Source organism: Megascapheus bottae, chromosome 3 (genome assembly GCF_031878675.1).
Source record: "Megascapheus bottae isolate mThoBot1 chromosome 3, mThoBot2.hap1, whole genome shotgun sequence".
In the NCBI taxonomy this organism is placed as follows: domain Eukaryota; kingdom Metazoa; phylum Chordata; class Mammalia; order Rodentia; family Geomyidae; genus Megascapheus; species Megascapheus bottae.
In genome coordinates, this window is record NC_143511.1 from 24,016,528 (window position 1) to 24,040,096 (window position 23,569).

The 23,569-nt window shown below is 38.1% G+C and overlaps 1 protein-coding gene across 10 annotated transcripts in view; it reads left to right on the forward strand.

Annotated features, from left to right (window-relative positions):
• Nucleotides 1–23,569, forward strand: part of Trpm3 (transient receptor potential cation channel subfamily M member 3) — a 473,683-nt gene that overhangs the window by 324,385 nt on the left and 125,729 nt on the right. For all 10 annotated transcript variants that reach the window (XM_090329658.1, XM_090329656.1, XM_090329657.1 and 7 more), the window contains one exon: nucleotides 22,973–23,045. In XM_090329658.1, the coding sequence (XP_090185784.1) occupies nucleotides 22,973–23,045 (73 nt within the window). The remainder of the gene's footprint in view (nucleotides 1–22,972; nucleotides 23,046–23,569) is intronic.

Below are 23,569 nucleotides of genomic sequence, written 5' to 3' on the forward strand. Positions count from 1 at the left end.
ATTCTGGATTCCTTGCATTTCATGGGAAGAATGCACACACATTTTTCAGATTCCTCAAGGAATCAACATTTTCAAAGCATTAAGAACCATTGCATGAAGCATCTCTGCATGGTGCCAAAAATTTTTTGATCACAGAAGCTATAAATGTCTGTAAATTCCTAACAGCCTTCTGCAGTGCCACAGCAGAATAAACATCCTCTGAGCAATTTTCACGTGGATGAATCCCCACACTTCTCCTTAGTTTTTGTACAAGTAGATAAGCTCTTCCAAACTATATAGCCAGTCATGATTTCAAGAAGTCATGATTTCAGCTTTTCTATGGACTAGGATTCAATGATGTATTTATAGACCAATCTAAAGTCTCATAAAACAACATAAGCAATTTAGCAAAATTCTCATTTGCTGGAAAAAATAAACTTGGTAACAAAAAGGCAGAAATGTAGATAGATAGATAGATAGATGATGAATATTTTAGTATGTATTTACTCTTTTCCAGCAATGTTCCCAGAAAGATCACCCCCATTCCCTTCTGATATCCTAAGATAACTTTCTCCTCTTCCTGCCCCACCTTTTTCAAGCTGTATTTGTACAGATATATAATGGAAATGTGTTATGGAACTGTATGAAGTTGACTGACATGTGATAGTTATGATATAATACTATTACTATAATTCTGGCTGTTATCTTAAAATGTAGGATGAGTAGAAGCATTTGTATTTCCCTGTCAATTGCATCATTATGGTGAATAATGATCAGGTCTTTCTAAGTCTTTGTCATTCCATTGTTGTGATTCTTTAAAGAAGGCATTAACATGTTCCTACTGTTTGGTGATTACTGGGATTTAATGCAGAACATGAATTGACAGGAACAGGGTCACTGGGTCAAAAAACAGGAGTGGGAAAAAAAACAAAAGAAGAAGGAGACATCTGCTTTAATCTCTGTTGTCATTACTGTAGAATAATTGTAATGAATCTAACAATTACCATTCAAAATTATAATGATTAGTGTTTTCCTGGAAGCTCACCAAAAGATCAACAACATAAACACTTACAGCTGGGCACTGAAGGCTCACACCTGTAATCCTAGCTTCTTCTGACACTGAGATCTGAGGATCAGGGTTCAAAGCTTTCACAGTCAGGAAGGTATGTGATTCTTTTATTTCCAATTAACCACCAGAAACCAGAAGTAGAGCTGTGGCTCAAAGTGATAGAACACGCTGTGAGCAGAAAAAAAGCTCAGGAACAGCACCCAGGCTCTGAGTTCAAGCCCCATGACCGAAACAAACAAACAAACAAACAAATAAACAAACAAAATTATACGTTCCATTATGAAGAAAATCAATGGCAGAATGATAGAGGAAACTCCATTCCTGTCACACAATTTGAGTTTGAGGTTGCCAGAACTTAGCTAAGTATCAATGTTCTAGCTCTAGCTAAGACAAAAATGTATTTGACAACCCAATTTCTAACCAGACTTCAGCCATCAGCTGCTATCTATGATCCTGATCTGTTTGTCTTCCTCAAGTGTCTATCCACAGAAGCTGATTTAGCTCTTTGCATAGGTTGGCTCACCCATCTACCAGCTTAGCAATGTTTGATAGTTCTCTCATACCACATAGTCTAAGCCAGAGGGCTCTGAAAAGTGGAATTTTCCAAGCTATCTGATAACTGGTCCCTAAACACCCAGCTGCCCCAGTGGGCAAAAGCTCACAGAAGGGTGGGAGGCAAAGAAAATGCCAGGCACAGCACACATCACAGGCAAACAAAAAGGGGCATATTGCAAGCAAATCTCAATGCGGAAACAACCAAGAAGGAAATGTGTCTCTGAAAGCCAAGTTATCGCTCATTATTAAACATTGAGCAGAAGTCCAGAATGTACTCAGGAATGGTGAGTAGCATCTGTGGGGTAGGGTTGAGTGTGGAACATTCATTTACATTCCACTTAGGGTTCCCCCACTGGAGTCACATATGGTAAAGCAAAGCCTCCGCCTGCTGCCTGCAGTTCTCTTTTGTTTTTCCAATCCTTCATCCAAAAACATGCATAGTATGCCTTCTACCTGCCACGTACTAATCTGGAGGCTGGGAATGCAACAGTATTTGTCCTCATTCTATCTATATTCTAGTGGAAGAGGCATAGATTTAAGATACATATATGAGAAAGGACCTAGAGATTAAATGGGAAGAGATAGCAGAATGAGTAGATATAGGTAGATGATAGACAGACAGACAGATAGATTACAATGATAGAAGATAATAGTGCCCCACATTGCAGTGACTCTATGCAAAGTGGAGGTGAGGGTATGCTATTTAAGATGCTATCTTAATAAAGATACTAGATGCCACGCAAAGATCTGGAGACAAAGGCGTTCTTTTAGACCTTGTCAGAAGTGTGTGTCTGTGGTATTGTAAGAAGACTGTTATGCTTGAAAAAAAATTAGTAAAGGATGCACTGATGGACATTTTTATTGGTAAAATACCTGGAAAACAAAATATTAGATCTAACAAAGCATGGCAAATTATTTGGGCTTTATTCTTGTTTGTTTGTTGGTTTTGTGCCAGCACTGGAGCTTGAACTTGAGATCAAGTGCTGTCTGTGGGGTTCTCTACCACTTGAGCTGCAGTTCCACTTCTGACACATTTTGATTGTTAATTGGAGATAAGAGTTTCATGGGCTTTTCGGCCCAAGTTGGCTTCGAATCGTCATCCTAGGATTTCAGCTCCTGAGTCATTAGCTCTTTGCTTGATTTTGTTTGTTGAGTCCTTGATTTTTGTTTGTTTGGTTTTTGAGGCAAGATCTCCTTGGTAATGTAGGCAGACCTTGAACTCATTTCATAGCCCTGGATAGTCTAGAACTTAGAATCTTCCTTCCTTAGCCTCCAAAATTCTAAGATTACAGCCATGAGCCATCATGTCTGGCATGGATCTTTATTTTTAGTGTAGTGGGAATCCACTGGGTGGTTTTGAGCAGGGTAGTAATGTTTTCTGCTTTAGATTTTCAAAGGATGATTCTGGCACCTGCCAATACTGAAAAATTTATCGGGTAATTCAGACAAAATGTGATGATGTTATGGACACCAAGGAAAGACAGAACATGTAGTTAGATTGGGAGTTTGAGTGTGGAGTAGAGGATTGGTCTGTAGGGCTGGATGAAGAATAAGGGGAAAACAAGAATAAACAATGACTAGTTTCCTGATCCGGCAATTAGAAATATCCAGTTAACATCAGTTAACATGAGGAAAGACAGAGGAGGATTTAGAAGGAAATTGTGCAAGAGTTTTGTTTGGAAATGTTAACTTTTAATATATTCATTTGTTTATTTGTAATAAAAGAGGGAAGAGAGGAAAACAAGATGAGGGGATGGGATGGGGGAGGGAACAAAAACATGAGAAAGGATAGCAATGTTTGTGAAGTAGTGCACCTTTTATCTGGCAAATATAAAGTAACCCTTCTATTAATTATAATAAAAATATATTTTAAAAAACCCTACAGGACATGTCATGGTCGGAGCAAGGAAGTAGCTAGAGTTACAAAATTTGGACTCCAGGGAACAAGTAGAAGGGGAAGCTAGACTTTGAAACGAATTAGCTTATCTACTTCATTTATACCACAAAACTGAAGCCCAACAGATGGAGAAAGGAAGAGGCTGAGACCTGGGGCACTTTGACATTCAAAGGTCAGAAGAGTGGGAAAACACAAAAAGGAGACCAGAGAAGAAGCAGCCAGAGAGACAGAAAGAGGACCAAAGAAGCATGATGTCCTGAAGTCAGGCAAAGACAGAATTTCCAGGGGACAGAGATGTTCTTACACTGAGACATCACCTAATATACATATCAAAAATCTGCCTCCAAAGTTAAACTAGACAGAGCTCATAGGGGACTGTGATGGATGCAATTGCCAGGGTATTAAAGGAAAACACCTAAGAGCAACCTGAACTCAGCACATTCACAAGAGAATAAGGCTAGACAGAGTGGATAGAGTAGGAAAAGATGCTTTCAATTTTTTTTTAATTTTCATTTCAGTCCTGGGCTTGAGCTCAGGGCCTGAGCACTGTCCTTGGGTTTTCTCAAGGCTAATGCTCTACCACTTGAACCACAACACCACTTCCAGCTTTTTCTATGTATGTGGTACCAAGAAATCGAATCTGGGTCTTCCTGCATGCTAAGCAAGCACTGTACTACTAGGTCAAACTCCCAGCCTCAGTGTTTTGCTTTTAACTTGGAAGCTAGGCACTCTCCCTGGGCTTTCATGTTCAAAGCTAGAGCTCTACCATTTGAGCCACAGCTCCATTTCCAGCTCTTTGGTACTTAAGTGGAGATAAAATTCTTTCCTGCTCCAACTGGTTCTGAACTGCCATCTTCAGATCTCAGCCTCCTGAGTAGCTAGGATTATAAGCATCAGCCACCAGACACCCAGATTTCAAAGAATATTCTAATAAAGTCTCATCCATTAAAAAATGCTATGTTCTTAACTATTTATCCTAGCTGACACTGGAAGATTCAGAACTCAGGTGGATCTCAAATAGTCAAAATTATCAAGGCAGAGAGAAGAGGGTGGCCAGGAACAGGTAGAAGGGAGTAGCTCTAAGTTGTGCATCACTTCACATTCCTCAGTGAACAATCATCTTAAACTTGAATATAGCTTTGATGAAATTCCTGTTTTCCACTGAGACATAATACATGCTGTTGAAAATATGCTAATCATAGAAAAATTTAATTACTACATACACATAAATGTGCTGATGATAGAAAACTTTTAAACTGTAAATACATAAAAAAAAGTCCCACGATCTCAAAAGCAAGGATATAAATGTCCTTTTAAGGTATTCTATATATGTGAATTCTTAGGCTATTGTAGTTTTAGATTTCTTTTAAACACAGATGTAATCATGTAATAGGTAGCTATGCAATGAGAATTTTCATGTAATAAGAAAATATATGCATGCTCTTCAACAAGATATGCTTATGGCTAGATTGTTCATTAATTCATAGATTAATTCATATCTCCACTGAAAAATATTCAACCCAGTTTTAACCAACAGGAAAGATCCAGGGACGCACAGAGCTCTGGGTTTGATCCCAAGTACCACAAATAATGAAAAATTCAATTCAATGATAAAATTAAATTAAAAATGGGAGGAAAGTACCAGTAACAGTTAGCCTTTACAACCATAGATTTAGGAGCATCTGGGTATCTTCTTCTAAGAATATCCAAGTCAGAATCTATTATCTACTCACATTTGTGGGTTTTTTTTCCAGATTCCAGAAACTTGTTCCGCAAGGGATTTACTTTTACAGACACCTTAGGAGTAAGCTTGGCGTCAATATCATAATCCTATTAAGAACATTTGAAAAACCGTAGGCTTGATTGGCCTTCTGTCCCTCATTTGCCTAACAAGCCCTCCTTCTAACCATTAGTGTTGCATGGGAATATTTTATGGTCTCCTGAAAATTTCCTAATATTAAGGTGTCTAGAGGTTACTGTGAAACACTATAATGCAAAAATGACCCTTGTGATTTGCCATTCCCGCTCACACTTTTCATATAATATCATGAGTTCTAATTCATATAACATCCACACACTTGGGTGGGTGATTTTTCTGAGTTGGTAAATGACTTGGATTCCTACATCTTGGAAAAGCTTTGCTCCCTGAATGCTTCTAGTAAAGGAGCCATGGGGTAAAAACGAATTGCAGGACAGGAAGAAAAATGAAGAGCCAACATGCACTTGGCATCTGTGGTGAATGCCTTTCCTTGATAACTTGCCAGCCCCGCCTCCACTGAAATTTGCATTCTCTATTAATGAGGCTATAATGCTGGCTCCAGTAAAGACCCAGTGAAATCTCCTGTTTCCTGGGCCTAATACAGCCCTGAAAGGTTGCTTACCTACCAGTTGTTAACTATCAAAACAGTGACTTTTTACTGAAGAGGTGTTGAATCATGGCAGTGTATTTTGTTACATGTAATAAAATCCATGTCAGGAACAATGTTAGAAAGTAAGGTACCAAAATAGTCCCCATTCTCTCTCTCTCTCTCTCTCTCTCTCTCTCTCTCTCTCTCTCTCTCTCTCTCTCTCTCTCTCTCTCTCTCTCTCTCTCTCTCTCTCTCTCTCTCTTCTCTCTCTCTCTCTCTCTTTCTCTCTCTCTCTTTCTCTCTCTCTGTCTCCCCTCAGGTTCTCCTTTATGTCTAAATTCTTCTATTAAATAGTCAGTCAGTATTGCTAGCATGTCCTTATCACATTGGAAGGGGGTGGCTTTGTAATAGCACTGTGGGCACTGTGCATTTATTTTCCTGTACAAACTCACCTGTGTTTAAATTTTTTAATGCTTTTACTATGCAGTTGAAAGGAAGTAATATGTATGCAGTTATTGTATTTGAGGAAAGGCAAAATACTGAGAAATGTAAGGATAAAATGTCTTTTGGAGAAGACAACACAACTAGCTCATTGCCTAATTTTAAGGAGTTTATAGCCCCCAGGACTGGCATTGACTCTGCACAGGAAGGTATTTCAGAAAGACAGCACCAATTTGGGGGAATGAAGGATTTACAGTAGCAGTTGTTAAAAGAACTGGCACTCAGCCTGTCCAAACATTCCCCCAGATTTATAACCTAAAATTACCGTGTCAGAATGAGCCCCCAGCAATTCCACTAACCAATTGACAAGCTGTTCTGCTACCTGTTAAAAGCCAGGCTGAGCCTCTTTCCTTCTGGATTCCAAAGCATTGGAAGCCAGACCAAGGATTTTTACATCCCATGAGAAATTACCTGGTTATCATTTCACCCTTTTAGCAATATAATAAAAAAGTACATAATGTCTGTGTATTTGCATGGAGCAGGACAAAACAGAGCTATTTCCATTTGCTTCTATTTTAACATCTCAGGACACATTTTGATCTGTATCAAATATTCTTCTGACCTACTTATCTAAGGTAGGCAACTGTAAGGATTGGCAGATTCCGTCTGACTACTCACTTACAGATGAGGAGATTAGGTCTTCAGCAGTAACACCACATCACTTACTGAGCATTCACATCTCACAGCTTGCTTGATTTGTTTTTGGTGTTTTTTAAGTCCCATCTGTCAACTTAGCCCAGTTTCTCTAAGAATATTCCAGGGTCTTTTCTGACCACATTTTAAACATATATAATATATATATATATATATATATATAATCACTTTTGTCACAATAACAAATGAAGGTTATTAGTATCTGCATTTATAAAACAAATATTACAGGGCCAGGAGTGTGACCCAGTGGTAGGGTGGTAGAGTGCTGCGCGCTTGCCCTGAGTTTGATTCCTCAGTACCACATACACAGAAAAAGCTGGAAGTGGTGCTGTGGCTCATGTTATAGAGTGCTAGCCTTGAGAAAGCTGAAGTACAGTGCCCTAGCTCTGAGTTCAAGTGCCAGGACTGGCAAAACAAAACCTAAATAAATAATAAAACAAGTATTACAATGACTTGCTCAAGACCAGAGAGCCAGCAAATGGCCTCCTAGTTAATATTTACATTATCTATGTTATTTATATTACAGCAAAATTACATTATATAGTGTTACATAAGAAAGAAAATTGTAGCAATAAATATGTAACTTGTGTTTTACTATATTCTATATTATATACCTATGTGGATACAGTTTTTCTTGAGACCAACTCGTACTACATAGCCCAAAATTAACCTTGAACTCACAGTTCTCCTGCCTCATCCATTCAAATGTTGAGAAGACATGTGAATTACCTTTCCCAGCAATGATAAATTACATGATGGTAAAATTGTGTAATACATTACATATATTACATTACTACATTACATGATGGTACAAGCCTACTAATTTTCTTCTTATTCAGAATTTTAGAGACTTTGTGCATAATGCAGAATTTTATAGTTTTCTCACTGCTAAACTTAATGTCATTTAGCTGCTAATAGTCTGTTGTTCCTTCTTTTAAATAACCATGGCAAAAAGTTTCTATTGTATATATTTAATTCATCATCTAAAAACCTGAGTTGTTCTTTTAGATGATAAAAAATCATTCTATTGAGGGTAATGGGATGGCTGAAACCTGTAATTCTAGCTCCCAGGAGGCTGAGATTTGAGGACTGTGGTTTGAAGCCATACCGGGAAGGAATGTCAGTGAGATTTCAATCAATTATCAAAAAAGCCACAAGTGGAGCCATGGCTCAAGTGGCAGAGTGTTTAGCCTTAAGGAAAAGCTCAAGGACAAAGAGCCCAAGCCTGAAATAAAAACTCTAGGACTGGCACCAAACTGGGGGGGAAAGGAGGAGGGAGGAGCAGAAGGAGGAGGAGGAGAAGGAGGAGGAGGAGGAGGAGGAGGAGGAGGAGGAGGAGGAGGAGGAGGAAAGAAGAAAAGAAAAGAGACCGGAGAAAAGGAAGTGGAAAAAGAGGAAGATGAAGGAGGAGGAGAAGGAAGAGGAGAAGGAGGAGGAGAAAAAGTAGGAGGAGAAGGAGAAACAGAAGAAGCAGAAGCAAAAGAAGCAGAAGAAGCAGAAAGGAGGAGGAGGAGGAGGAGGAGGAGAAGAAGAAGAAGAAGAAGAAGAAGAAGAAGAAGAAGAAGAAGAAGAAGAAGAAGAAGAAGAAAAGAAAAAGAAACAAACCCACAATGGTCTACTGAAAAAGTTTTTAGACTGACATAATGTTGCCGAGCATTAGTGACTACTGGGTAAGAAGGAAAAAAAATTGCAATGTCCTTAAAGTTTAAAGAAAAATGTTGATTAAATTATCTGTCCATTTCTACTCAATTATGTATGTATGTGTGTGTGAGAGAGAGAGAAATAGAGAGAGACAGAAAGAGTGAGAGAGTGAGAGAGAAAGAGGAAGGGCACAAATGATCCCAAAGTCAGGCACACAATATATGTGTATGTGTAGATTTATATATATTATGTATATGTATAGATAGATAGCTGGTAATCTAAAGTACTCATCACTTAACATGTTCGGAAGAAAGAGATGAAGTAACTCAAAACATAACAAAAAATTTCAGGACCTGTATATAGATCTCAGCCTATGAATATTCCTCGAATCTTCCCAGGAACATATTTGTACATAACTTTCAATCTGAGTGATATTTTGCTGCAAAGGACACATAAAGAAGAGACTGAAAAGGAGTTGACCAGAAATGAAGACCAAGTGACAGACTCAAAAACAGGTGCTGGAAGAAAATAATTATATTCTGCTCTCTGCGACTCTTTCCTCAATTAAGCACAGTACATTTATAATTGCTAGCTAAAAATGTACATATTTGCATGCCATTGTGCCATGCCAATTTTTTATAATTCAACTTTCTTTAGCAGCTTGTTTTAACTAATGCTAGAACTACTGGGATGCATCTAGGGAATTCTCTATGAGAGAAACAAAGTATTGAGGAGATGATCAACAACAGAATACATTTTAATAATTTGCAAGCCAAAACAATGAAGAAGAAATTCAAGACTATACAGTAACCCAAACTCTTCCTCTGTAACCACCTTATAGTTGGGAATATTCCAAAAAAATCAAAGGTGACAAGGAAATCAGACCAAAATGAATAGTCAACAGGCATTTGTATGCATGATTCTTAATTTTCCTCCAAACTTTTTTGAATATTTTTATTCTCTTTAAGTAGTTATACAGAGACATTATTATTCATCAAATAAGTTTATGAATACATTCATCTTGATCAACATCACCCCTTTTCCCTACCCCAAATCTTTTTGGTGGTGTAAAATTAATTTCATAATGTAATTTCTTTATGATATTTCTCTCTCTTTTTCTTTTTTGCCAGTCCTGGCACTTGAACTCAGGACCTGGGCACTGTTCTTGGGATTTCTCGAGGTTAGTACTCTACCTCTTGAGCCACAGAGCCACTTCCAGCCTTTTCTGAGTATGTGGTATTGGTACCAGAGAATCAAACCCAGGACTCTGTGCATGCTAGGCAAGCACTTTACCACGAAGCCACACTTCCTGCCCCCTGTGATGTTTCTATACATTAATATAATGTTCTTTTATGTAATTCATCCCCCTTTATTACTATTTTAACTTTTCTTTCTAGTCTCCCCATTTCAAACAGCTGTTAAAGCATCTCTTTGCAATATTTGAATACAATGTAGTCTTATTCCCCACCCATCACTTTCTTTCCCTTCCTGCTAGTCCACCTGCAATAGTTCCCTTTCATAATATTATGACAATAAGTTCCCACCATTCCTCCCTCCATTTGTCTACCACCCTCCACCCATTAAGCCACACCTTCATCACAATAGACATGTTTCAGCATCCTTTTATGGGGGGGTGAAGAGGGAAGGTAGGGCACAGGGGTGGGTTGTGGAGCTTGAATCCTGGGCCTGGGTGCTCAGATCAAGGCTATTGCCCTACCCCTTGAGCAACAGCGTAACTTCCAGTTTTGTGCTGGTTGGAGATAAAAGTCTCATAGACTTTAGTGTAGTGCCCAGGCTGGCTTTGAACCAGGATCCTCATAGCTCTGCCTCCTAAGTAGGTAGGATTACAGGTGTGAGCCACCAGCACCTGGCAAGAATCCTGAAATCTTTAGTTGTGGTTTTTATACAGATTTTTGATCTCTGAGTAGTTGGCAACTAAAAGACTATATTTGACTATTTTACTATTTCAGTGAGAGGAGACAGGGTTATGTGTCCTTACTGATGAAAGAACTAAAAAAGGATTGCTTGGGTTTAAACAACAATAACAATAACAGTATTGACAAACTGAATTGTTTTTTATTTGAATTGGCTCCATCTGAGCTTAATAGAGTAGAAACTTTTCAAAATGAGATTCACTGTAGGTTGATGGTAAAGGGGACTTTATTAATTATTTAAAATTCTCTTTATTATTATAAAATCCCTTTTACCATATAATGAATGCCATGTTCTTCCATTATTAGGTCAGAAAATGACATTTCATCTGAAGATCTCATTCTTCTGCCAGCTTTCCTTTAAATTTGCCAAGCTAGTATGCAGGGGGAAACAACTAGGGCTGTGTTTTGTGTCCCTTTATTTCCATTCTTGTTAGTGGACAAAGGACACTGCTGGCTTCTTATTCTTCTTCAGTAGCCCTAGGAAAAAAAAAAGCTGTGACAAAGCCAAATTGAAATGAGAAACTGCAAAAGGGAAGAGAAAAAAATGACAGTGTCTCCAGGCTCAGCACTGTGTAAATAAACAAGGGACTTTCTCTGCCCACAAGGGACAAAAGGGAGGCACACAGGAACAAGGAAAGGAGAGGAAGACCTGGCAGGCATACAGACTTACAGACTAGGGAGGTCCTGGGTGGATTTGAGTTCCAGTAAATAGCCTTTGTGAGTTTCAATTATATTTGTTCTTTCCTGTTTGCTTTTGTTGAAGACAATAATATCACTGACATATAATCTTATGGCTCTGTTTACAAATGCTTTCAATTGTATGAACTCAAACAAAAGTCAGGATTATCTTGGGACAAAATATAAATGCTACAATGTCCTGACATGTCCTTCAAATGTGGAGAGTTCTCTTTCTTTACTACCTCCGTTCTTGTGACCATGTAGAGACAATCCTGATCAAATAAAATTGTCTGTTGTGGTTATGATTAACTGGTAAGGCTATAAGCAAAGTAAGTTCTAGCCTTATTGGGTTTTAAATGTCCCTGAAATATAACATTTGGAATGTTTTGGTCTTTGCCAGTGAAATTGCACATATTAGCTGAAGCTAAGGCTTAGAACTTGTCTGGGTGTCAGGAGAAACATAGGAACTAGTCTAGATGATTGGCCAAGTACATGGCAGTGTTTGCAGTCAGTAGCTCTGGACTTTGTATGCTAACATTGTAGTAAAAGCTAAGCAGGAAAGTCAGACTTTAATATATGGGGAAAAGATTATCATGTGCCATATAACTAACTTTATAGGTATAAGAGCTGGGAGTATCATAGGCTCAATGTCAATATAATGGGGTTTTGTGACAGAGAAGAGAGATTCTGGCACCATTAGGCAGTACAAAGGATGACATTTAAAAAATGGTAATATGCTCAAAGCTAATAAACAGATTACGTAAGATAGCAAATGGAAATGAGTTTTTAATGTGACACCTACTCATTGAAATCAAGATTCATTCCCTTCATATGCAATAATTGAGGAATAAATATATTAGGTAGGAATCTAGACTTCTTACACACCCTAATGCTGTTTTTTTCTGCCATTTTGAGCATAAAGCAAGAAAATCTGTGGCTACAAGAGTTCAGAAGAGTGCCCCAAAGATTACTTCCTAATACTTCTTTTTTGCAGACATTAAAAGCCAAGATTCTAAAAATATTACATCTTTTCAACAAGGAATATCTGTTCTCCTAAACTATACTTATCCTGCCTGTAATACAAAAGAATAAGAAGGAGAAGAAGAAGAAGAAGAAGAAGAAGAAGAAGAAGAAGAAGAAGAAGAAGAAGAAGAAGAAGAAGAAGAAGAAGAAGAGGAGGAGGAGGAGGAGGAGGAGGAGGAGGAAGAGGAAGAGGAGGAGGAGGAGGAGGAGGAAGAGGAAGAGGAGGAGGAGGAGGAGGAGGAGGAGGAGGAGGAGGAGGAGGAGGAGGAGGAGGAGGAAAAGAAGAAGAGGAGGAGGAGAGTAAAAAGACGAAACAAAAACTAGGAATTTGAAAGCAGAAACAAAAGCACAAATGAGCCTTCCTAAGCATTTCATCTGACTCCCCATGGTTGAATCTCTCATAGCCTCTGCTGTTGAGTGTTATTTATGCAGATACCCTTGACTGCTTGAAAAGGCAAAGTACAGAAAGTTTGGCTAGAGGAATGTAAGTCCCCTGTCCTTAGGGAGATTGTATGCCAGATCCTCTAGGTATTTGTCTTATATTCCTTATAATTGGACAGAAAGGGAAGGAGAAAAACAAATGTATTTGTTCCCAATGAGGAGAGCCAAATTGTTGTTCCCTTTGTTCTCAAGGATGTCTGTCACTGGCTTTATCTCTGGGAATCCCTGCTGAGTTGTGAAAGTTATGTGTGGCCCAGTCAAGGTAAAATGACTTTGTGGTGAATGGGCAGGTTCCTAGAGAGGGAAACTGGAAGCATCTGGTCTACCAGCCTTGGAAACCATCAATAATATTATTGTTGAGAGAACTAGACTAGCTTGAATAGGGAAGTGGTAAAACTCCAGTACTTCATGATGCCTTCTTGACATCTCTCTTGTAGTACTTGGATTATAGTGGTATGTGGTATCCTTATAAACATGGTAGGGAAGTTACAAAGAAGGAAAGAAAAAGTATTCTAGCATATGAGGACTTTAAACAAAGAGGAAGAAGAAAATTATTGAAGAATAAAAGCAAAAAAATGTACAACTGAGTAAGAAGCTCATATGGTGTTGGCTTAGATGTGCCATCTGTAGTCCTGATTATTCCTCCTCAGAGAGATTTTTTTAACATATGGAATAAAGCTCATAATTCTAGCAATGTTCACCTTAATACAGCAATGGTTACCTTGGGTCAAACTGAATTTTCACCCATCTGGTTCACTTACAAGGTGATAGGTGACAAAAGCTCTTGATTCTATAGCCAAGGCCATGAGACATATAAAAATGGAAATGTTACCACTAGAGCTGTGGCATCTGTTGTATTGGCATCCAATGATCTACTTTGTTCAGTTATATAATAAATGAAAGAGTTGACATCAATTATCAGGACAAGCACAGAGAATAGGAGACCATACGTGATAAGTTGTCATAGAGTTTCAACCATCTAGAAAGCCCCAGCGCAATTTCCCCATAGAATTCAAACATGAAAGAGTTTTGGACTGCCTCTCTTTTGGTTCTCATTACAAAAATCATCTAGGAAGCTTGTCATCTCCTCCTTACAAATGACCTTATGGCCACAGCATTTTATTTTGATCGTAAAGGATGGAGTCATGAGGACTTGATTGAGTTTCTGAGCCATGTTATAATTTGTATGAATTTATAAAGATTACTGAGATGTGTACAATTTGCACATGTCTGGTTCTATAAGCTACCGTAGCCCTATTCAAAGGTTAAAGGAAAAACAGGAAAAAAAAAAGAATTAGGACAGAATGATGATGAGAGCAATCTGTTTTCCAAGACCACTTCTTTAAGAAATAAGCACTTCACAAAAGTCACCGGTGATTCCTAGACCTAACCATATACATAAATACACACAGGAGCATGTATGCATAGATAGAAAGAACATATCTGCAATTGTGGGACCATGAGATGTGAGGAGAGGGAGAGAATATTAGAGGGTAAATAACATAGAATGCATTACATTTGTGAATGAAGACAGCCACATGAAACTCCCTGAACACTGTTAGGTAAAGGAAGATGGGAAAGGCATGGAATTCTATAGCAAAACCCTTTTGAAAAAGTAGCACATATAGTTAAATATATATTAAATATATATATATTCAATTTAAAACAGGTCCTGCCCTGGGAAGAGAACAAAGAAGGTAAAGGGGTGAATAAGATCTGAATACATTATATAATGTGTACAAAATACTGCAATGTAGTTACTGAGATTTGCTTAAGAATGGGAGGAGGAAGTGGAATTGTGGCTCCAGGTGATAGAGTGCTAGCCTTGAGCAAAAAAAGCTCAGTGACAGCACCCAAGCCCTGAGTTCAAGCCCCATGACCAACCAAGAAAAGGAAGGGAGTGGCAAAGAATGAGGAAAGTGATCAAGACGCTGATTCTGGTAAGAGACACTAGATAGATAGATAGATAGATAGATAGATAGATAGATAGATAGATAGATAGATAGATAGATATAGATATGTATATGTGAAAGCAAAGCTTCCTTGTACAGCTAATGGATTCAGACAAGGGCAAGGGTTGAATTTGCTCACAGCTCCTCATCTTAGAGGTGTAAAGACCCCTTTCTCAACAGAGGCTGTGTGCTGGCTTTCCCAGTGCCATTTTAGAGCCCTGGGCTCTCCCCAGAGCTTTTGTTAATGGGACTGGAGTGCTATCACAACAAATCTAGTTCAAGGACAACACAAGCTTCCTTTTACTTCAGCTTGCTTTGATGTACAAAAATACTCATTTCTACCTACAAAGTATTTGTGATAAAAGCCCAGACTTCTAGTAGTTTATCCCAAGTACTGCTGCCTGCTAAATACAGACCAGAATACACAAAAGTGACCATTACATCTTGGTTCCCATCAGACATTTAGAAAACATGTCAGTGTCCAGTGATGGAGATGCTGATTAAACAGACTGTATAACACCTCTATTTTGGATAAAAAAATAAAAATATTTCATTTTTATCTTTACAGAGTTCACAAAAATACAAAAGGCATAATGCTAATGGAAAAAAAAGTAAGAATGCAAAATAAAATTTCAAAATATGCTTCCCCTTCTCCTTTGCATAAAATGAAGAAATGAAGGAAGGGAAGGCAGGAGAGAGGGTGCCTCGGATGAAATACATCAACATATAATCAGTAATTCACTTTGGTTATGCGTAGGGATGTTATAAATGATCTTTGGGGTTTTGTTTGGTTGGTTTTTTGTTTGTTTGTTCTGCCAGTCCTGGGCTTGAAATCAGGGCCTGTGCACTGTCCTTGGACATATTTTGCTCAAAGCTAGCACTCTGCCACTTGAGCCACAATGCCACTTCAGGCTTTTTCTGTATATGTGATACTTAGGAATTGAATCCAGGACTTCTTGCATGCTAGGCAAGCACTCTCCATTAGGCTATACTTCCAGCCGCTCAAATTATCTTTCATTTACTTTTTTTTTCTAAATTTTCTGCAATTGTTTTTGGTAAGGAAGTGAGACAGTGTTTGTTGCTTTGTAGTCTAGGATGGCCTTGACCTTCCACTTCCTATGTTCTGGGATTACAAACCTCCTCTGAAAAAAAGTGTTTATGTCAGAACCATACACCCCTGGTCTGAATTACATTTCTTGAGGAAGGAAACTAAACCTAGTTGCTCTGAAACTATAACGAAATTAAATGAAAAGCAGATATAGAAAAGTTTAAAAAGGAACTTAGGCTGAGAATCAAAAACAAAACCCTTACCATTCTCTGACACATTTCATTAATTACCACATTGTTCATCCATACATCTCCCTTGAGAGCGCGTAACTGAGAGGTAAAAACATGCCTCAGTCCAGACCACAAACTATTTCTAAACATCACATGAATCACTTATTTTATCTAACGTGTAAATTCCTGAAAGTCTGGTGAGATGTAAAGACACAATACTCATTTCACTCAATTTCTATTAATCTATCATCACTCTTTATCTAGGGGAAGGCTTGTGCATATGACCAGTCCTGGAGTTTGAACTCAGGCTATATCAAGCTCAACTTTCTCACTCAAGGTTGGAACTTTACCACTTGAGCCACACCTCCAGCTGTTATTCTGGTTAATTGGAGATAAAAAGCCTCTCCCATTTGTCTTCTCTGAGATAGCTTGATATCATGATACTCACATCTCAGCCTTCTGAATAGTTATGGCTGCAGGTACACTCCTCCCTTGACAGTATGTTGGTTTTTAAAAACTCTTTCATTGTAATGACTGAATTACTTATTGAGTTTAATTCCCTCGATCCCCCCTTCTCTGATCCTTAAGTAAATGGAGCAGGAAGGTAGGAAATATCCAGAAACATTTCTTATCTGAAGCTTTACATGGAGTATTTTTTAGTGTCCTTAAATCTATTGTTTAACTTTAATATAGATAGCCTTTCTGAATTCTTGCTCAATTACAAGAACTTTCCTTGTCATTTTTTAAGGTATAGTTACAGTATTTCTCTCAAGTTCTCAAACATGTTACAAACCAGTTGTCAAAGGCTGATGTCATGTCTAAAAATTCTAGCACAGCATGAACTGATTATAGGATGCTACTTTCTATTTCTGACAGATTGAGCCAAATTGTCCTGCAGTATATAGATGTTTTTCAGTCTCGTATCATGGTTATCTTCATTTACAAAGGCTCTGCTCAATTTCTGTGTCTATATTCTCAGATTCATTGTTCACTGTGACATAAATATAAATCATGAATTAAGCTAATTAATAGACACTTTGAAAGTGAGTCAGTTTAATTCCCCCAATATATTTTTCCCCACCGTTGTCTGGTTCAGCTCTGACATCTGCTGGGCTTTAGAAATTGAAAATGTATCATTACTTCAGTCAGGTAGGCTCTCTCTGTTTTGTTATTTCTGTAATTTTTATGCTTGTGTGTGTGTCTCAGAAAATGAACTAAACTTTCCCCAGATCATTTTCATGTTTGTTTCAGTTTCTACAATACATTCTCACTTCAAGTCTTTTTCTATTCTATGGTTTAATCTACATGGAAGCAAAGACTCAATTTCTTGTTGAAGCATTTCTCTGAAAGGCAGATGTAGTGGTACATGCCTGAAATACCTGCTCTAATGAGTCTAAAGCAGGTGGGTCATGATTTCAAGGCCACCCTTGACTACAATTAAGGGGTACAATTTGGAGATTTAGAGAGATCCTGCCTCGGAGAGAAGGAAAGAAGGAGAGAGGCAGAGAAGAAAAGAGGGAAGGAAGGAGGGAGGAAAACTATCTCAAAAATATCAAATGTATACTAGATCTCAGTACGTATTGCTGCAAAGCTTTCCTTTATGACTGTTTAATCCCTAAACAAGAATCTAGTGTTTAGTAGACTCTTCTGTTCTGCCTGGTTCTTTACATGTATTAAACTCTGTGTATCCATTTAGCTATATTATTCTTGTGTGGAACATCGTACTTTTACATTTTTTTTTCTTCAATCTAGTCTTACATACAATTATTTGGCAATCGTGTAAATAGGAGTGATGAAGAGTTGGAAGCCTTACACAATAAGGCACAAGGGTAAAGCAGAGGTTTTATCTGAGTCATACAGAAAGACTTCAGAAAATGACTTTTGTCTAGGGAAATCCTTGTAGTTAGTTTACCAAGCAGAGGAGAAAGGTTCCAAGAAAAAGCTACTGAATGGATAAAAGCAGAGTGGCCATAAACAATGTCAAGGATGGTGGAAGAACTAGGATGACCCACATAAGAGGGCATCAGGTGTGGGAGACAGGTTGTGGCTTTGTTCGTTAGAATAACATGAAGTATACAGGAAACATGGCAGTGAGGGTAAGATGAGACTAAAGAATTATCTAGGAGTATAAGACCAGTCATCCTTGAATTCTCTACCAAGAATGTCTAGTTTTGTGCCTTTGGAAAAAGAAGCCACAAAAAAATATTTAACAAGGAAGATTGTACAAACAGCTAACATGGGGAGAAGAACAAGGATCAGGAAAGACAGGGCAAGAATCAAGGAGACAGGTAAGCAAACTATTGCTAAAGCTAAAATAATCCAGGCTGAACAATCTATTACCAAGATACTCCAGGCTGAACAAATCTATTGCTGTAAGAACAGAGAAAGAAGTGAGCAGGACACAGAAGTCTTGCCATAGAACCCCTTAACAGCCTGACATTATAGATGTCCTATACTCTCTCTACGATGGAGTCTCTGTAAAGCCAGCACTCTTTTGTCAGTTTGTTTCATTGCTCCATCCTCAACATTCTAACAGTGTCCAATACAGAAAAAGACTGTTAGTAAATGAGCTCAATAAATCAATTTCATGCAGAGGGTGAGTGTGACATGTATGATACCTAATTTTCTGACTTTTAAAGAGAGGATAAGCAGAGAAGTTGGTGGGCAGCTAGATTATAAGGATAGAAAACAAGAGAATAACACCATTTTGAAAAAAATTATACTTCGTTCCACCATGATTATCATACTTTCATGTCAGTACTTTAAAGTCATTGCCTCACATGAGAGCTAAGAAGATAAAATAACTAACTGTATTTGAGATGAACGTTTTTTTCTAGAAAAACATTATGTGCTATTCGAGATTTACAAGAATCATTTCAGCTCTTTGCAGCCCATCTTTATGAAGGTAACCAACCATGTTAAAGAAGTCTGCAAGTTTCTTTCAGCATGGTTGTTAAAAACACTAGGTTTATAATAAATAAGAATCAGACTTTTCACTTAGCATAGTATAGAGATTCTCTCTGTATGGGTTTTATTCTATAGATATGCTCACTCATCTATATGCACACAGGCTGGTCACTGTGTTTACAATCCCAAAATATGGAGAAATCATCATAGTTTCAGGCTATCCCAGATACAACATGTTTATAAGACAACATCTCTACAAGTAATTAATTAAAAAGGCCTGAAGGGCTGGGAGTTTGGCCTAGTGGTAGAGTGTTTGCCTAGCATTCACCAAGACCCGAGTTCAATTCCTTGGTACCACATACATAGAAAAAAGCCGGAAGTGGTGCTGAGGCTCAAGTGGTAGAGCTCTAGCCTTGAGAAAATCCAAGGACAGTGCTCAGGCCCTGAGCTCAAGCCCAGGACTGGCATAAAAAAATTTTTTAAGGGATGAAGTCATGAGTCAAGTGTACAGTATCCCCCTTACAGGTGAGAAGCCCTAGATTCAAATTCTAGTAGCACCATTTTTTATTAAAGAAAACTAAAAATATAAGAAATCTTTACCTAAAAGCATTGTAGTATTCTCCTACATTTTATTCTAATTTTGATGCACCTTTATAGCTTCAATCCATGTGGAATTCTGTGTGTATAGTTTGTGAGAGGTACAAAAGTAATTCATGGGGCCAGGAGTTTAGCCTAGTGGTAGAGTGCTTGCCTAGCATGCACGAAGACCCAAGTTCGATTCCTTGGTACCACATACATGGAAAAAAGCCGGAAGTGATGCTCAGGCTCAAGTGGTAGAGTGCTAGCCTTGAGAAAGTCCAAGGACGTGCTCAGGCCCTGAGCCCAAGCCCAGGACTGGCAAAAAAAAGAAAAGTAATTCATGGATTTACTTTCAAAGACAAATTATCCCAGCACCATGTATTAAAAAAGTTTTCTCTCTGGGTGCAGTGACACATATCTATAGTCCCAAGTATTCAAAAAGTTAAGCTCGACAATAGTTACTTTGAGATTGGACTGAACAACATAGAAAATCACTGTGTGTTAAATTTTTAAAAATTTAAAAGAAGAGTCATCTGTCTTCTCAATGATTGTTAATGTCCTTTCCATCTTCTAATATCTATATATACACACATGAAAATCTCTAGGTTCTATTCTCATTTTATGTGTGCCAGTTTGGGGACTTGAACTCACAGCCAATATTGAATATTGGGACTTCGACTCCTTTTGACTGATGCTCTACCACTTAAATCATATCTCTAATTCCTAGATTCTGTTTTAGTTCATTGATTCGAATAGTCATTCTATTCTATTACTTACTGACTCTAGTACCAATTCTATGCTGCCTTCAAATTCTATTAACCCATCTAAATAAATTCTAGATTCTTGGGGCCAGGAGTTTGGCCTAGTGGTAGAGTGCTTGCTTAGCATGCACAAAGTCCCAAGTTCAATTCCTCCATACCACATGCATAGAAAAGAAAGCCGGAAGTGGTGCTGTGGCTCAAATGGTAGAGCTCTAGCCTTGAGAAAAGTCCAAGGACAGTGCTCAGGCCCTGAGTTCAAGCCCCATAACTGGCAAAATAAATAAACAAATTCCAGCTTCAGTCTATCAAAACTCACAAAAATATTTCTGGGGTTTTTGTTTAACTTATAGTTGACCCATATTCATTTTGATGAAAACTAATTTTTTGATGTTGATCATGGGACTTGAACTCAAAGCCTGGAGGCTCTCCCAGAGCTTATTCACTCGAGGCTAGCACTCAACCACTTTGTCCCACAGCACTCCTTCCAGTTTTCTGGTGGTTAAATGGCATCTCACAGACTTTCCTGCCCATGCTGGATTTGAACTACCATCCTCAGATTTCAGCCTGCTGTGTAACTACGATTACAGGTGTACGCCATCAACACCCAGCCTGAAAACTAATTTTTTCAATATTGCATTTTCTCATTAATAAAGAGCATATGCCTCTACTTAGTTGTCTTCAGTTAACCTTCATGATGAGGTTCTTTATTAAGGCTTGTTTTTGTTGTTTTGGTAATTTGTTTCTTTTGTGCTGGTCCTGGGGCCTGAATAGAAGGCCTGGGTACTATCCCTCAGCTTATTTACTCAAGGCCAGTAATCTACTGTTTGAGCCACAACTCGACTTTGGGCTTTCTTGTAGTTAATTTGGGATAAGGGACATTGCTGCTTAGACTGGCTCAGAACTGCAATCTTCAGATCACAGCCTCCTGACTATCTGGGATTTTAGGCATGAACATCAGTGCCCAGTCCTTATTACATTTTTATCAAGGTGACAAAAATGTCCCTGAGAAAAATTGTCTTATTCCATAAGCCCAATTTTTATATGTAGGTTATTAGGCAATCTTTTACTCTGAAGCCATCTTATAGCTTATTTTGGCTGGAAATTACTAATTTTAAATACACTACTTTTGGACCCGGAGTATGACCTAGTGATAGAGTGCTTGCCTAGCATGTATGAAGCCCTGGTTTAATTCTTTGGTACCACATACACAGACAAAGCTGGAAGTGGTGTTGGGGCTCAAGTGGTAGAGTGCTAGCCTTGAGCTCAAGGACAGTGCCCATGCCCTGAGTTCAAGCCCCAGGACTGACCTAAATAAATAAGCAAACAAACAAACAAATAAATAAATTCTGCTTTTGTCCTGAACAGTTGGAGCTAGGATGTGTCAGGTACTCAATAATCTGTGTCAGGTACTCAATAATGATTCTTACTCTTTCCTAGAACACATGACATCCAGTCTTTCCTTGCATACTGACCCTTTTCCTACTGAACATTGACTCAAAATTTGCTTTTCTCTGTGTGTCTCAAACCTGTGTTCTTCACTAGCATTCTATATCCATTGTGCCTATAAAATGACATATTGAACGGAAACCCCTTTGTCCAACTTAAAGGTAATTTAAAAACTAAAATTAAATATAAAATAAGCTTAAAATGGGAGAGAAAGAGGCATAACTCCTTTCAATGTAAAGATTCACTTCTTATTTAAAAGATAAGCTAGAAACAATTCCTCTGCTGCAAAACAGAACAGATTCCATGGTAATTCCTGTGTGTTCATTAAATATCCCCAGAAATGCAAGTTTGGTGGCCCTTCGTGACCAATAGTAAGTGTATAAAAACAGCATTTCTTATGACTTTTTCTATGTTAGCAAATTTTGAGGTTCTAAGGGGAGCTCTTCAATGTCATAAAAGCAGAGATTATTCCCAATAGTTGCTTCACGGTAGCAACATCTGTTGTTAGTGACAACACCTTCTCTACAATGAGGTCCTCATTCCCTCTGCCTGTTTGTCTTGTCAATAGTCAGGTCTCCCATAAGCATTCATGCTTCATGGCTCTCTCTTCCATCTCTACCAGTGATATTCTTTCCCCAAGGATTCTTTTCTCCCCTCTGTTACCAAAAGGAAAGTGGTTATTTTGTTGTCTACTTTCTACTTCTTACACCTTGGTTATACTGCTTAAATTATCCCAAAAGATATTGAGGAGACTGAAGGGTCAAAGACAGCCCTATTTTGACACCCTGAGGGTACTGATGGCTAAGGAGTAAGCATATCAACCAACCACTGACTATGGAATTCATTATTTTTCCTGTCTTTAGACTTGAACTCAGGACCTGGGCGCTGTCCCTGAGCTTTTTATTCATTCAAGGATAGCTCTCTATAGCTTTGAGCCGCAGCTCCACCTCCGGTTTTCTGGTAGTTAATTAGAAATAAGTCTTACAGTCCTTCCTGCCCAGGCTAGCTTTGTGTCACTAGAACTTACACATTTTTTAATCCCCAAAGTCTTGACATTAAAACTGCAATTTGTAGAGAGGATACTTTTCCTTAGTCTCTAGTTTCTCAAAATCATACTTATAATCAATGTTATTTACGTAAGGTAGAGGGTGTCTCTGTTCAGAAGTAACTGACACAGCTCCCTTTCATTGAATCCTTGCTGTGCAAGCAGACCATGTGGTTATGAATCTATTTTATAGATACTAAAATAATCTCTGTTCAGATGTGGTCTCATTGATTTAATAACACTTGAAAATACATTGTTAATGGTCACCTTGTCTTAAATTGCAGATTACAGTATTTCGGATGGGATCAGAAGGACACCAGGACATTGACTTAGCTATCCTGACAGCTTTACTCAAAGGTAAAACCATTTCCCTGTCCATAGAGTGTAAAATTAATTTTAATGAACTAAAATAGCAACCTTCTGTTTCTTATTAGTGAATATAATGCAAAATGATACCCTGACATACCTAATTATTGATAATATAGAGACTCTCCTATAAGGCACTGTAACTGCTGTTCAATGACTCTAGAACAGACCATTGATAGTATAATCTATATTCTTTAATTACTCTTCACATCTGTTGAACCGTAAAAATTTATACAGATAAATGTTGACATAGCATGTAGGACATTAAGTTACCTGAAATTATTTAATAATATTTATCTCCCTCAAAAAAAAACATTTGTATGGCATTTAAGTGTATGGTGTGTGTGTGTGTGTGTGTGAGAGAGAGAGAGAGAGAGAGAGAGAGAGAGAGAGAGAGAGAGAGAGAGAGAGAGAGAGAGAGGAAAAGAGACAGAGACAGACAGATGGAGAGACAGAGAGTGAGGGAGCATTAAAAATTGAAAATAGGGGCTGGGAATTTGGCCTACTGGTAGAGT